Raw genomic sequence first — 15,956 nt, forward strand, 5'->3', positions numbered from 1 at the left:
GTATCTCTAACCTTACCTATATTAGAGACCCACACATTTATATCTGTAAATTTACCATCCCATGAAAATTGAACTTACTATCATTAAATGTATAACAAATTAAAATTAACACATATCCTGGCACACCATTAAGTAAAAAATTATCAGTAGTTTTTGAAGATGTCAAACATTTTTTCCAAAAATATATAAAGACAAAAATAATAAATAAATAATGGTTTAGACTATGTAAACGGCGTCGTTCGAGGGCTGCAACCTGTGCGGCGCTGCTCCCCCACGAAAATATATAACAGAGAAAGCTAACAAGCAAAGCGCCATAGAAACCAGAAAAGTAGCTCCAAAAGTGCTCTCTCTCTCTAACCGAACAACAGACCCTTGCCTTCACCCTACGCAAATACATACATATAAATCTATATATGAACATGGCTTCTCTGGTTTTGCCCTCACCTTCGTCATCTTTTTCTTCTTCTTCTTCTTCTTCAACATCGTCATCTTCTTCGTCTCTGTTTTCTCGCTCCTCTCTCAGCCGCCGAATTTTCCTTCCCAACGAGCCTACTTCTCGAATCCGCGCTTTAAACTTTGTCGTAAGTTTTTCTCTTCAATCTTCAGATTATTATCTCGTTTGGCTGCCGAGAAAGTGAAAGAAAAAAAGGAGAAATAATGCCCACTTCCCAATATCACATTCCACTGCTTTGGTTCACGGTGCTGTGCATTTCTTGTTAAAAAAACATATTTTTACTGTAAATTCTTTTCCTCCATTTTTTTTAGCAATCAACCTTTTTTTTTTCTTTTTTTTTATTGTAGGTACCAATATGGGTTCAATTTGTTTAATTATACTATTTTATTGTCAACTAGCAAGTGCATTGGAAGAATGCTTTTTTTTATTTATTTTTATTGAAAACATGTTTGGGTTCAGTCAATTTTACAAGTTATTTGGAGCAATTTATATTAAATCCCTAGCTATTTTCCTAATAAATTTTAGTAACTAGAAGGTGAAGCTCTGTTCTGTCACTGTCAGCATATAAAGTTTTGGTTTTTTTTCTTCTATTGTATAAATAAGTTGGTTAGCCTTCATAATTTGTTGATTTTTTTACCTTTTTTTGATGAAATTTTCACTTTACCGATCAAAAAAATAATTTGTTGATTTTTGGTTTTTAGAGATGTGATCATGGTGAACCGTTGAATCGAAAGCCGTGCGTTCCAATTCTTAGTGAAGGAACATTGTCCAAGTTCTTGGCATCCAAGCGCCTAGAGAGTAGTGCAGTTAATAGAAACCATAATAGGTTGAAAATATTCTCTGGCCTGGCAAATCCTGCTCTTTCTCAGGTAAAAGGCCCTTGCATTTTTTTCCTAATTAATTTAATGTCATTGCAAGATTAGGTGCATTGGATTTCAAAACTAACACAATCATAGCTTCTCTTTGTGGATAGTGTGTTTGATGGATTTGGCACCGTAAAAGATTCAGATATTACTTCTTGTGAAGTGTCCTTTGTATCTTAGTCAGCTTGGGTTAGCCTTGAATTCCAGCATTTTGGGGTTGGATACATGAAACCTTTTTAACTATTCAGCTATATATGGTGCTTTAGCCTCCAAAAAAACATGAAAATTGTAGATTAAGAGATAAATGACCCAAAAAATTTGAGTGCTATGCATGACATTTGAATTTTCCAAGAACCACACCCTAATTTTTTGGAAAATACCATACAACGGATTTTTTCATAATTACTCTTAAATTATTTAAAGTATGCTCTCATAACAGCTCCGCCATATATATTCAACCATGGAAACAACAAAATTTACCGCCGATCATTATATATGAAGCCTGAGACTAACGTCTTAGTTGCAGGAGTTATTAACTTGTATTCTTATGAGGGAAAAGAAGTCCTAAATTTAACTTCATCTAAGAACTTTTTGAAAGTTAAAAATAGGTGAAAATTTCTAAGTGGGATGTGGGATTGTCTTAGGAAATTGTCTGATGTTATATCAAGTAATTGTTTGTTTAATTCTATTGTTTTATTTTGATATGTTTTGAGTGTGTTTAACTGCTGTCACTTATAGTGTTAAAGAGCATGATATTTTAGTAGGAACCTCGAGCCATCCGTTGGGATTTTGACATTTGTTGTATTCTTAATGGTGTGAATTAAGTACTTCAAAGACATCCAGTTTCACTTTCGAACTTCTGCAAGCCAATTAATTTTTTGAAAGTAGGATAATTGGTAGTTCCGTACAGGCAAACTAAATTAATTTTGTTAGGGACTTCGATGAAATGCCTTATCTTTTTGCCCACTGGTAAGGATACCAGATCCTTGTGTATGACATCCTCATTATCCTACTTTACTTTAACTTTGTTTCATCCATTTTGTAGTTATTCCTGGCCCCTTTCCCTAAAAAAGAAAATGTAAGAAACAGATGTAGAGGGTGTTTGTCTATATTGAAAGGTGCCAATGGTTATGATGTAGTATGAATTTGTTATTTTGAGCTACTTATGAACCTCCTAAATTTTTCATTAATAATTTATTGGCATTTTATTGCGTAGGAAATTGCATGGTACATGGGCCTTGATCTGGGAAAAATAAACATAAGTCGGTTCGCTGATGGCGAGATTTATGTTCAGTTGCAAGAAAGTGTTAGAGGATGCAATGTGTACTTAGTGCAGCCCACCTGCCCTCCAGCAAACGAAAATCTCATGGAACTTTTAGTAATGATAGATGCTTGTCGAAGGGCATCAGCCAAAAATATTACTGCTGTGATTCCATATTTTGGGTATGCCAGAGCTGATAGAAAGGCAAGTTTACGTTAAGGTGCAGATTGGATGAACTATTTTGCAGATTTGTGGTCTGAGTATAGTTAGAGATCACACAGGCATGGGTTATCTGGCAGACATGTATTTCATGGGGATTTATGTTTTGATATTCCCATAGCAGGTGATCTCCAAGGATGAGGCATGACACCAACCATGACGAGCAACTGTTTAATAACTATTCCCCCTTTTTTTATATAAAAAAAAATTTGGTCAATATGGAGTCCCAATCATCCTATGTTTTGAATAGGGAATTATCTTATGTTTTGAGAAATCGTCCTCTTCATTTTTATTTTTCTCTTCAGACACAAGAGCGTGAATCCATTGCTGCCAAACTTGTAGCAAACCTTATCACTGAAGCAGGTGCAGATCGTGTTCTTGCTTGCGATCTTCATTCCGGCCAATCCATCGGTTATTTTGATATTCCAGTGGATCACGTACACTGTCAGGTAATGAGTCCATAGCATTGCATCCTTTGGTTCAATCACTTTTATATTCATTGATTGTAAAATTATTGTTTATGTCCTTATTTATTTTTTTGCAACAGCATGTGATTCTTGATTATCTTGCTAGCAAGAGGGTTTGCTCCAATGATTTGGTAGTGGTCTCACCTGATGTTGGAGGGGTTGCAAGAGCACGCGCTTTTGCAAAAAAATTATCTGATGCACCTTTAGCCATTGTGGATAAAAGGCGTCACGGGCACAACCTTGCTGAGGTAATTTCAGTTCCTGGACTTTCAAATGATTGTGTCTGCTATCTTTCTTTCTTCAGCATCCTTGTCTGGGGCTTTGGCAACTTGATGAGTTATACTTGGTTAAACAGTTTTGCTTGGGAATTGTTTCAAGTTCCAATGCTCCCTGGTATATCAGCACATGTGACGTTAAATGTTAGATTTTATTTCTCCAACTAATAGTGAGCCAGCTTAGAAGAATGTATGTTTGCTGTCTCCAATTCTGTACCATGAGCTAGACAGCATGCATGTCATCAGCACGCAGTATGCTTGAAACTGGGTACCTTGGAGCTGGTTGTTGTCAGGAAGCATCATAAGAATACTGATTGTTATTCTTCACTATTAACTGTTGAGATTAAGTGGAAAGAATTGTCACAGCTCTTCTTTGCTGCTCTTTCTTGTGAAAGTGTTTTCATGTCTATTATTTAATATTTTTAATGTCATTGTGCAGGTGATGAATCTCATTGGAGATGTTAAAGGAAAAGTTGCAGTCATGGTGGATGACATGATTGACACTGCTGGTGAGTTGAAGTCATCTAGATGTCAGCTTATAGACCATTAATTAGGAATGGATTTCAAAAAGTGAAGAGAGAAAGAAAAAGAGCTTCTTTTCATGCTATTTTCAATGCTGAATTGTTGACTCAATGTGTCATGATCAAATTTTCCATCACTTTATTTTTAAAGAACAACTTGTCCTAGTTTTAGTGTTATATGTATGTGTGTATATCTATCCACTAGAATATCACGTATAATATAAATCAATTTTTAATTGAGGGCATGACCGTCTGTTATCATGTCCAATTGATATGTATCTTGCTCTCTGCTTAGCTTTAAATGTTGGGTCCGGTATGATTATGCTGTCTGGATTCGACTTCTAGTCTCGTGGGAGGTTCTTTCTTTATTTTGCAATTTTCCAATAAGTAATTACTCAAGAGTTGATTGTTCCAAGTGTTATTTTATTACCTCAGGAAGAAGTTCCTCTTTTGAAGGAAATACTAGGGTTGTTTTTTTTTTTTTTTTTTAGACATTAAATACTAAGAATTTTGGACAAATTACACATGTAGTACCTACAGTTTGCCTCTTGTGTCAATTTGATTATTTAGTTTTTTTGTTCTAATTGTATCAATTTTATCATTGAAATTTTTGTATTGTGTCAATTTAAATCTAATTGATAATGCCCTATTAGAAGTTAAAGTGAAATCAAGAAGCAAAATAGTCCATTCACTCTCTTCAATTTGATTGAAGGATTGGAGTCCAATTTGATTAATTCCCTTTTGAATGGATCAAATTGACACAAGAGGCAACTTACAGGACGACAAATATAATTTTCCCTTGAATTGTTGTAGTTAACTAGTGAATGGTGGGTTGTAGGTACTATAGCAAAAGGTGCAGCTCTGTTACATGAAGAGGGGGCCAGGGAAGTTTATGCGTGTAGCACTCATGCTGTTTTTAGGTAATTGCTTCATCCATGGTGTTTGATCTTTGCTTCGATCCTCTCTAAATGCATGCAGCAGATCTTGTGTTTTTCAAAATTTCGATCAAATTTCAATTTCTTGATTATTTTTTAGAAAAGGAAATTAAGATGTTGGACTTGAAACGATTGAAGTGGCAGGAACCCATCTTTACTTTTTGTTAGAATGTTTTTCAACTTTTAAAAACTCTTAATAAGTGAGTGGTTCATAAATGTCTAGATTCAGTTAGTTGAGTGGCTTGTTATGAATCTCCTATGTGAGCTCAGCTTGCCTGCAAATCCCTAATTGCCACAATTTATGATTCCATGATCGACAACACCTTCTTGACAATGTTTCTTCGAAAATGAGGTGACAGATTTAGATGATGCATTTTATATTTACCTAGTATCTATATGGATTCCTTTTTTTTCTTTACAGCCCTCCTGCCGTTGAAAGACTGTCTAGCGGACTGTTTCAAGAGGTCATCGTTACAAACACGATACCAGTGATGGAGAAGAACTACTTCCCACAGTTGACAGTTCTTTCAGTCGCAAACCTACTGGGTGAAACCATTTGGCGTGTTCATGATGATTGTTCTGTGAGTAGCATTTTTCAGTGATGTGTTGTTAGGATTGACTGATAGCATCTCCTACCATACACATTGGAGGTGGAAAAGTTCATATCTCCTTTCTCTCACTCTGTCAAGATTTGTTTCCTTACTCCCTTTCTTTCCCTTACATCTTCACTGACCCGAAAGCACAGCACCAACTGAGCTGGTGCTATCTTATTTCTTCCCCATTCCTTCCCACCCTTGTTCTGAATTTGATCAGATATACATATTCTGCCTGGAAAACCCATCATTAGAAAGTAGTTTCAGGAAGATCTCGCTGATGACAGGACATACTTGCTGTAAAATTATTGAAATGATCTTTATGTAAATTCTGGATTTATAGTAAGGCAAGGTGTGTCACTGTATTATTACGTTGATTTTATCCGATTAAGGATTTGGGGCATTGAGAAGGAAAATCTTATGCTGCTTAAGATATATATTTAGTATTATGATGATTCAATTTGATTAAATTTGGGATTGAGTTCAATGACTGTTGGCAAAACAAGTCAATTTGCCATTGATGATTTGGTTATCTTTTTTTAAAATCGCACTATGTATTGTCAAGTAAATTACTAACATAAATAGTGATTCTATTGTTTAAACTAATCACAACCAAACAAGTTTCACGTCAGGATTGTCCCCCAAGCTGTACAATAATAGCTCCATGGTGTAGACTGTGCACACAACAGAAAGTAGGGGTTTGCATCGATCAGGATTTGAGCCAGACTTGCACTGTATAGTAAGAGCATATATATCATCTCAAGAGCATATATATCATCTCAAGCTCAGGCTGGCCCGACATTGGGCCCAATACAATCATTCTAAGCCCGCCTCTAAAACATCTTCTAAATTTCAAACTCACTCACTTAGCGCGATAAATATTGACTATTTTTCAAGGTTTTTACTAAATAAATTTGGCACTTTTAACTAAAAATTGTTATATTTTGCTTCTCTAATGATATGTTTTAATCTCGATCTTGAGTTAACAAAAAGAAAATAAAAAGTGACATGTAAATTGCACATACCAATTTTATGACAAAAATATTTATTAAACAGATGATTTATAATACATACATGTAAAATATGTACATATATTTTTCACATATTTCTTCATAGAAGATGGGAAGATACACATATCCCAAACATGTATGTAAATAAACTAGTTCTTAAATCCCATCAAGAGAAGAAGAAGAAAAAGAAAAAAAGAAAAAGAAAAGTTCTTAAATGAACATTTTGGTTATTTTTATATTTTTTGGGTGTGAACTTTTTTGTCCTATTTTCATAATATAATATTAATAGAAGGTCGAAATTGAAATAAATCAAAAGATCAACCAGCATAAAATATAGCAATTTTTTGTTGAGGGGATAAAATTTAAAATATTAATGATGATTATAAAATTTGAGTTTATTTATGATTTTTTTTTTTAAAGTCTGTTTATTGTTTCAGATTATTACTTTTGTTATACATAATTCACATAGAATATTTTTGGTTCCTGATTTGAATATTTTTTTATAGTTTCACTGATGGTTATTCTGAATTGTAAGGGTTGCTTCTTCATTAGTGGTGGATCAAATATAAGATAGATGCTAACAAGGAGGCACTAGCATAGATAAGTAACTCTCTGACTAATCTGCTTGATGTTATGGTTTTTGATTTTATCAAATCATAGTAGAATTTAGAGATGCTCTTTGAGTGGTTGATTATGGCCCTTGATCCCTTTGCTATTATTTGGGCATTTTGGGTTGGGCATAATAATTATTGCTTGTAGTTTAAGTCATTGATTCCCTTGGAGACCCTAGACCTAGCTTTCGACCATTTATCCTGGTTCATGAAAGGAAGACTATGATCTCTTTGGAGGCCATAACCTTGTTGCTAGTTTTTGTCAATTGGATTATCCTTTGTGGTGTTCTACTCAATAGATTTCTATGCTTGGCAATTTGGTTGGCCTTTTGGTTGATGGTGGTTGGAAGAAAGATTGTTCTTACGTTGGATAGCTTTTGAGAGGCTAGGTTGAGAAGAAGAGAGGGCAGAAGTGGTTTTCGATATAAAAGAAGCTACTCATACTGAAAAATACTCACACTGAAATCACCTGTTGTGAGACGTTGGTGATTTCGGTGCGCACATTTTTAGGTATGCATGGCATTTTTTATTTGATATAGACGTGGCTAATGTTTTTGATGATATTTTTGGCAAATTGTTAAATATATTCACTCTCACATAGTGGGATCCACCACAGAGGATTGTAAATTTAGCTACTTATTTGTATGTAAATATCATGGAGGCAAGTAGAGATAATGGCTGCTTTGTGCACAATGTGATTGTAGGGTCCAGAATTTGAAGTTAAGGAAAAAGATGCACTGAAAAATCCGATCACCGCAGACTCCTCACAAATGTGCTCATCTTTAGTTGCGAGCATTTTGTTCATATGTACAGTTGTCAACATTTGTGACAGATCGGTGATTTTGGTTATTGTAGCATTGTTGTATAGTTAAGTATATATTCATCATCTTTTACCTGTTCTGAACCCAAGACAAGTAAAAGAAAGAACAAGAAAAGCTTTCTTGACTTTGGTTTGGGTTTTGTGGGAGGCTATTTCTGTGAAGAATGTTGAGAATGTTAGCAATATAGAGACAATGGGCAGAGCAACTCATCATACTAGTTGTTCAGGACTATAGGAATGGGTTCCATCAATATTTCAAAAAATTTGAAACCCCAAAGTTTTAGTGTTTCTTTTGGAGATGTTTGAATAATCTATTACTGTCCAAAGTTATTATGAAATATAGTAGAATGCTCAGTCAGGATGAAGGATGGGCCTAGGTGTGAGATGGCTTTGGAGTGACTAGTTGTCTTTTGGTGAATTGGTGGTCTTGGTGGGTTGAGGAAGCACCCGAACTGGATATGGTTATTTATGTTATTTGTGTGTTGTTCATGGAAAGTTAAAATCAGTTTGGTGTTTCAAGTCAAAAGTGTTGACATCACCTTTCAAGAAATTAGAGCTAGTTGGGCAACAAGACCAAAAGTGTTGTCTATGTCGAGGAAAAATGGGAGCTCCTGTAGGAGCAATAATCAATTAAAGGACTGTCAAGCCCTCAAACAGAGGTGGACTCATGTTGATAATGTTGTTGCTGTAGATGGTTCTGTTTGGGCAGTCCTGGCAGTGTTTTGTTCGACTATACAGGGAGGAAGGTAGCTGCAGGAACAAAGTTTCTTGAAGGGCTGTGGTTTGTCTCCAAGCATTGCATGCTGGATTGACACCCGGAAACTGTGGTTTGTCTTCAGATTGTGAGGTACTGATAAATCAGTAATCTGATACAACTGCATCGTTCGATGATGTCAGATTTTGTTAGGACATTGTCGTTATGTTCTGATTATGATGTCTACTACGGTCATGTTTGTCTTGATGAACTGGATTAGATGAGATTAGTATTCCTAGGATTGTTAGTCCTTAGATTGGCTTAAGATTGTAAAAGAGGGATTGACAATATCCTACCTATTTTGCAATTTAACAAACCTTTCCTTAGTCCTCCATTTTGGGATTCAATAGTCCCTCATATATGGAATACTATGTCTAGATCCAATTTTTCTAAGCCAAACATCAGATTATGCATCTTGTCGGATAATTAATCCAACCCCAAGCTACCCAAACAAACATGATCATGTATTGTAAAGCAGGCCTATAATGCCAACTTGGTCGGCCAGACAAGCATACTTCGACTCACCTTGGGGATGTTTTGAACTGATGTACTTCATATTCTGTTACTATGAATGAAGGTCTTCATGTTTATTTGAAGTAAGTATGGCTTGGACAATCTGGTAGACATTGCAAGGTCATTTTTTTGGTAAATGACAACTTGGATCAAAGCTGAACAATATAAGAAAAATAAATACAAGGGGCTTGGACACGGTGCACAATTCCCCCATTCAGTGTGTGATTCTCATATGATCCAGTAGGCTTTTACCATCAAGTTTACTGCTGATGATCAGTTTCACATAGTCCTCATGGCTGATGGTCTTGTATTTTGCTCCATTCTCTTCATTCACTAGATCAGGGAAAGGACCAACCATGGCCTTCAAGTTTGGACTATGGAATCCAGCGATGGAGAGCCGTTCCTTTTCTGTGTTCACCGCAGCTCTGTGCTCAATGCTGCTGTATTCTCCATTACTTAGTATCTGCATTCAAATTTAAACACAAGGTGTGTGTAGTCTCTACTTTCCCAATTATTGCATAGTTGGATAAGCACCAATTTGGAACGCATTTATGGTGTTTTCTGACCAATAATGCAATAGTCACGGGATGAATGAGGTGACCAGACCCATCTTTGATCGATTGAATGGGAGATAAGGTCAACCTTTTCCATACCTTTGGCACGGCGTTATTGGTCAGGACACTACATACGTGTCTTTATGGTGCTTACATACTAAATTTTTTCTAGTTGGATTGAGTTGGGGAATGGACAAGTAGGTTTAGCCTTCAAAAGTGTAGAGTTTGAAGGTAATGTTCATTTTTAAGATAGATAAACCATTATTAGTGAGTAATGTTGGGATGACTACATTTAGTTAGTATCTGATGTGATGCTTATATGGTATTATCACATCATTTCATAGGCTTTATAGGATATTAGTAGCTTTTAAGATAAATCAGGATTTATTAGTGTCACGTAAGATACTACATAAATTATGCTCAAATGTAATCACTATAACATTTATCTTGATTAATTACCTCCAAAATGTCGCCAATGTTGATGATAATTGCACCTGGAAGGGGTTTAATGGGAACCCATTCACCGTCTTTCTTGATCTGCAACCCCTGGACTTGATTGACTTGAATCAGAAGGGTGAGTCCTGTGGCATCAGAATGGGGTGTGAGGCCGATGACCTTGCTTGCAAGCTCACATGGTGGATAATAATTCATCCTAATTCCTTGCACACAGTCCTCAAACAAGGCTGTGAATGCCTCCTGGTCTAGCCCAAGGTTTTTACCCATCATCCTCAAGAGGCTGATTGCAACTCTCTTCAGCTCTGAAGAGTACCTATCCAATGTTGATCTGATATATATACACACATCATGCCAAAAAATTTGCTTAGCATGATGACCAAATCATGATGTACGGACTTTGTATTGTTTTAAAGTTTAGGTACATTTGGTTGTGGTTAAAAAGCCAGTTTATTAGTTAAAAAAGCCTTGGATCATTGGGAAAATTCATTTCTCGTCAAAAAGTTTACTTTAATCACTCTAAAAAAAGGCGTTATAATAAGTCGCAAAATGTACCAGACAAATTAGGTTTTCAGCATTAGCCTTTTTAAGTCGGTAAACTTACTTCCAAAGTAAGCCTTAAGGATATCACATGAGTTAAAATTTTGTGTTATTTCGAGGATATGTGTTTTTTTTTCCAACTACATTGGATGGTGCTTTGACAATGTTATTATTATATTTATGTACCTGAAAGAGGGGGGAGCGGTAGGCCAGAATCTTAGATTTCTTAGAGGGAGTGGAAGGGGGAGAAGGAAGAGCATGTCTCCCCAGTCAAGCTTTTGATCTTCAGACACCACAAATGCTTGCCCATAACCTTCTATGCTATTTGGTAGCTGTGCACACACCATCTTCTCCTCCAATGACAGCTTAAAAAACTCCTCTGTCTCCTTCTTCATTTCCTCTATTGCTTCTGATATCCCATGATTCATCAACTGTTCTGCCCAAAATATAACCAGTCACAAGACTGTCTCACAAGAAAGTAATAAGAGAGCATTCACAACAATGGTGTATTTATGCTTTTTGTGTGTTTAGTATTTGTTAATTTAGGGAGTCAATAAGAACTCATTTGGCTTTTTAGCTTAAAAATTAAAAAATCACTAAAAAAAAATAAAAAAGTCAACAACTTATGCAAAAAAGTTAAAGATTCCATTTTCTTTCTATTTTTTTGTACATTTTTTCGTAAAAAATTAAAAAATCATTACAAATATACTAAATTTTTTTACATCATATTTTAGCTAAAAAATCAAAAAAATTACTAAAAAAGTCTATTCCCAAACGAGGCTAAATATTCTAATTGTGTAGCTAAAATGTATGGTATGTAGGTATAAATTGAAATAATAAAAAAATACACAAGTCCTATAAATTAAAATAAAATAAAAATACATAATTGTAGTGATCTCACTTTTGACACTCACATCTCCGTTTGGGCAAAATACAATTAGTTTTACACTTTTGATATGATTACATTAATTTTTAGTTTATTATAACTAAAGCGACTGAAAGTAATTAAAATAGTGGGTAGATATTAAAATAAAAAAATATAAATATACATTTTAGTTGAAAAATATATAACAATATTATTTTTTTTTTATTCATAGACTAATGAATTATTAATGAAAAATGATTCAACTGTTATGTTATTTGAAACCTTAAAGGAGGCCACTTTAATTATTTCAAAAATGTGAAACTAATTATATTTTTTTTCAAGACGTATGGAGGTGAGTGTAATTCATACAATTTTTCATAATCTTGTCTTGTTTTGCCATGGCCCCACTATGATATAATTTTTCATAATCTTCTATACAATTTGTTAATTTTATGAACGAAATCTTCTATATAAAAAAAAAATCAAATTCGAACTAATAATTGTAATTATATGATTCCATCATTTTATTTTTAAAAACATGAATAATTTATTTTTAAAATTATATTTGTCATTTATTTTTATAAAAATAAATGTAATAAAATTACGTAGCTGTAATCATTAGATAAATAATAATTGAATCACATATATAGAATAGGAAAAGAGAAAAAGAACAAGAATATGAAGAACCTGAAAGAAGCCCCAAGCTTTACAAGCACTATGAAGTTTTGCAGATTCATAAGCTTGATCAGTATCATTATTGACGAGAAGTTTGGTCATGTCAATCACCGGAATTTGCAGAGACTCGTCGGCTGAAACTTGATCGAACTCGACCTCCGGTCGGAGATACCGATGTGGTATGTCCTTGGAGGAGTTGGTGATGACGGAAGAAGCAAGTGCTTGTACATTCTCAACTGGGAGTGAACCACCAAACTCCCCTCTTGTGTTACTCACCACCTCACCTTCCATTCCTCTACCCTCTTTGTCACATTTCTCATTGCCCAACCCCCATATATATACTAGAAGTGGGTACACACACGTCAAGCAACGTGTTAAATTTAAAATAATAGTTATTTGAATAAATTGGATTTAATAATTATGATGGTTATTTAAAGCAATTGAATTTAAGAGCGTTAAGGGATATTTTGGGGATAAGGAAAAAATGTGTTAGGCAATGGAAGAATGTTAGTAATGGAGTCTAGTGTGTGAGAAATAATGAAGGAAGAAGGTAGGCAATGGAGTGTGTGAGAAATAATGAAGGAAAAAGGTAGGTAATAAAATGTGAGAAATAGTGAAAGAAGAAGGTAGCAATGGAGAGTGTGAAAAAGAGTGAAGTGTGTGAGAATGAGTGTCAATAACATAGGCAATGGACAGTGGATGTGTACAGAGGGTTTTTATAAGAAAAAGATGTGTACAGAGATCTCTATTTTAAATGTTTAAGTGTGTGGATGGATGTCTATTTTGGTCATTTTATTTAAAGATAAATTTGTAATAAAAATAAAGTTTATTAAGTGTGTGGACAGAGACAATGTGGTGTGTGGAAATAGAATTTTCCGTAGACTTTGCTTTCGTTTGGGATATGGATTGGTTTTTTAGTTTTTTGACTATTTTAGTATAGGATTAAAAAGTTTGATTTGGGATGAATTTTTTAGTTTTTTTTGACTTTTTTGACTTGAGAATGATGTGTCCATAAGCAAAATTATGAAAATGCCCTTCATCTACAGTGAAGAGCTTTTACAAATGACGGTAATGAAACTGGGGATAATTTGGTCATTTCGACATTGCCTACACTAGCTGTCCAAGCACGTCAACCAACTTTGTCGTATGTGGCTAAAATAACCCCGAGTGGGTATGCCAAACATGGCTTTTATATAATTTAGCAGTTATTATGTGGTCTTTTGGCAACATTGGTAAAAAGCTGCATTTGCAGCTTGGGGAAAAAAAGTTACATTTGCTTTTTTAGCAAGAAGTCATTTGGCAAGGTCAAAAAAGCTACATGGAAAATTACAATTATACCATTTATATTGTTTAGGATTATACATGGGTGAACATGTAAATTTTCTAAATTTGGTGGGGATAATTTGGTCATTTTATTGTGATGTGACATCATAAATAAATATTAACCAAAAAAATCAAAAGCAATTTTTTACTAACTTCTCAAATCACTTTCCAAAAAATCCAAAAAAACTTAGTGAAAAGTCAAAAGTCAACTTTTTATGATCTTTTCAAAACACTCTTCATTTTATTGTGATGTGACATCATAAATAAATGGAGATTTTTTTTTTAAGATCCCTAGTATTAAGATTTTATAGCATAAAAGACATTCAATATTTTAATAATGTCTAAGGTCCCTCAAGTTGATCCAGAGGAAATTCACATCACAGAGAAAATTGGTCCAGAGAAATTCTGGACTTTCAAAATTTCTCTGACATTCCCTAAACTTCCCACTGTAAATTTCTCTACCCTCTCATTTTTTAAATTTCTCTGCCTTTCATATACTTCCCACTCTCCCAGAGAAATTTCTCTGCCTTTCCATAAAATTATTCCAGAGAATTTCTCTGTCCTCCCTGCCTCTCCTGGACTCAACACTCTAGAGAAATTTGAAAATTTCTCTGATTTCACCGGCTTTCCCACAAAATTACCTCTTTAGAGAAATTTTAAATTTCTCTGGCCCCCTTGGCCTTTCATGGACTCTCTAGAGAAATTTTCTGCCTTCCATATACTTCCCATATACTTCCTACTCTCAAGAGAAATTTCTCTGCATTTCCACAATATTACCTTTCTAGAGAAATTTTGAAATTTCTCTGGCCTCTCTGCCTTTCCTAGACTCTAAGCTATTTTTTTATTTGCCAGCAAAAATACCATTCAAGAACTCTGTTGAGGTACAGATACACAAAAGAAAGTAAAATTTTTCCAGAAACAGAGTAAACCCACAAATGTAAGATCAAGATAAAAGCCATTTTCTATTTCATTAAGCTATTTAGTCAAATCAAATCCATTTGTTCAAAACAAAGAATGCCAATAAATCTGAAAGAAAAATTCAAGTTTCTTTCTACTAAATCCAGAGAATCTTTCACATCAATCCTAAGCTAGAAAAGTGTATAAAAACCAATTTCTAATACAAATTTTACAAAACTAATACATCAACCTTGAAGACTAGCCATATCTCCAATCTCAAGAGGTATAGTCCCAGAGAGAATATTCACATCGAGATAGAGATCAGTGAGTTCATGAGATTCGCTATCTTTTTGGATATTTCTCTAATCAAAGAATTATAATTCAAATACAGACCGATTTGGATCTGATGAGTTTTCCGGCGGCATGGAAGCGGTGATAATGATCGATATACTGTGGCACAGCGGCGTTGACGTTACGGTGGCCTCCGTAGAGAAGGAGCTTTGCATCGATGCTTGTCATGGAATGAAGATTGTTGTCGAAGCCCTAATTTCGGACTGTTTTGACACCGTCTTTGATCACATCTCTCTTCATGTACTCTCTCTCTTTCTCTTTCTAAGTGCTTTAAAATTGTTTTTGTTTGTTCTGTTACTTGTATATAATTTTAGTTGTGGGAGAGAGAGAGATAAAGAGGGTGAGATATATCAAATTTCTCTGTAATAGATGGGTATGAGATTTAAGGATCTTAAACATCAAAAATAATATTGTGGATCTTTTCCATTATTAAAAATGGAAGAGGGACTTTAGACTAATTTTCCCTAAATAAATATTAATAAAAAAATCAAAAGTAGCTTTTTACCAACTTCCCAAATTATTTTCCAAAAAAACCAAAAAGTTTGGTGAAAAGCCAAAAGCCAACTTTTTATGATCTTCTAAAAACAATCCTATTGGCTCATTTCGATAACTTTGGTTTTTTTTTTTTTTTGGACTTTTTAAATTTTTTAGTTTTTTTTTTAAAGTTATATCACCTCTTTACTTTTTTGCATGTTTTTTTTTAAAAAAAAAATTAAAAATTAACTTTTAACCTACTTTTCAAAATAACAGTTTATATGATAATGTATATATTTCCTTTTAGGTAAATTACATGCAGGTGAAATATGCAATTTTATAAAAGATGAGACTAATTTTTTTTTAAAGGCCTAATGAATTATTATTGAAAATGAAATTAATTATTATATAAATTAAAATTTGAACGAAAGTATTTAAAACACGTGTTAAGATACTTGTATATTTATATATTATGCAAAAAAATAAGTGTAATAAAAACATATAATACTTTTAAGTTTCTTTATCACG

General features: G+C 34.1%; 2 protein-coding genes across 3 annotated transcripts; one reads left to right on the forward strand and one right to left on the reverse strand.

Annotated features, from left to right (window-relative positions):
* The first annotated feature begins 305 nt into the window (after positions 1-305).
* Positions 306-6,023, forward strand: LOC114279491 (ribose-phosphate pyrophosphokinase 1). 2 transcript variants are annotated; one of them, XM_028221738.2, is made up of 8 exons: positions 306-581; positions 1,156-1,323; positions 2,534-2,782; positions 3,103-3,246; positions 3,345-3,512; positions 3,979-4,048; positions 4,899-4,980; positions 5,417-6,023. In XM_028221738.2, exons 1-8 carry the CDS (start codon positions 414-416, stop codon positions 5,595-5,597), a joined length of 1,230 nt encoding a protein of 409 aa, XP_028077539.2. In that variant the 5' UTR covers positions 306-413; the 3' UTR covers positions 5,598-6,023. The 2 variants fall into 2 exon arrangements, with proteins under 2 accessions (XP_028077539.2, XP_028077540.2); XM_028221739.2 differs by lacking the exon at positions 1,156-1,323 and having other exon boundaries at positions 311-581.
* Positions 6,024-9,316: 3,293 nt separating this feature from the next.
* On the reverse strand, positions 9,317-13,073 carry LOC114279492 (S-norcoclaurine synthase 1). The gene is made up of 4 exons (XM_028221741.2): positions 12,396-13,073; positions 11,030-11,274; positions 10,310-10,634; positions 9,317-9,759 (listed from the first exon to the last, which is right to left on the reverse strand). Exons 1-4 carry the CDS (start codon positions 12,672-12,674, stop codon positions 9,511-9,513), a joined length of 1,098 nt encoding a protein of 365 aa, XP_028077542.2. The 5' UTR covers positions 12,675-13,073; the 3' UTR covers positions 9,317-9,510.
* Between the last annotated feature and the right edge of the window lie 2,883 nt (positions 13,074-15,956).

Source organism: Camellia sinensis, chromosome 13, assembly GCF_055761805.1.
Source record: "Camellia sinensis isolate YWXY chromosome 13, ASM5576180v1, whole genome shotgun sequence".
NCBI classification, from domain to species: Eukaryota; Viridiplantae; Streptophyta; class Magnoliopsida; order Ericales; family Theaceae; genus Camellia; species Camellia sinensis.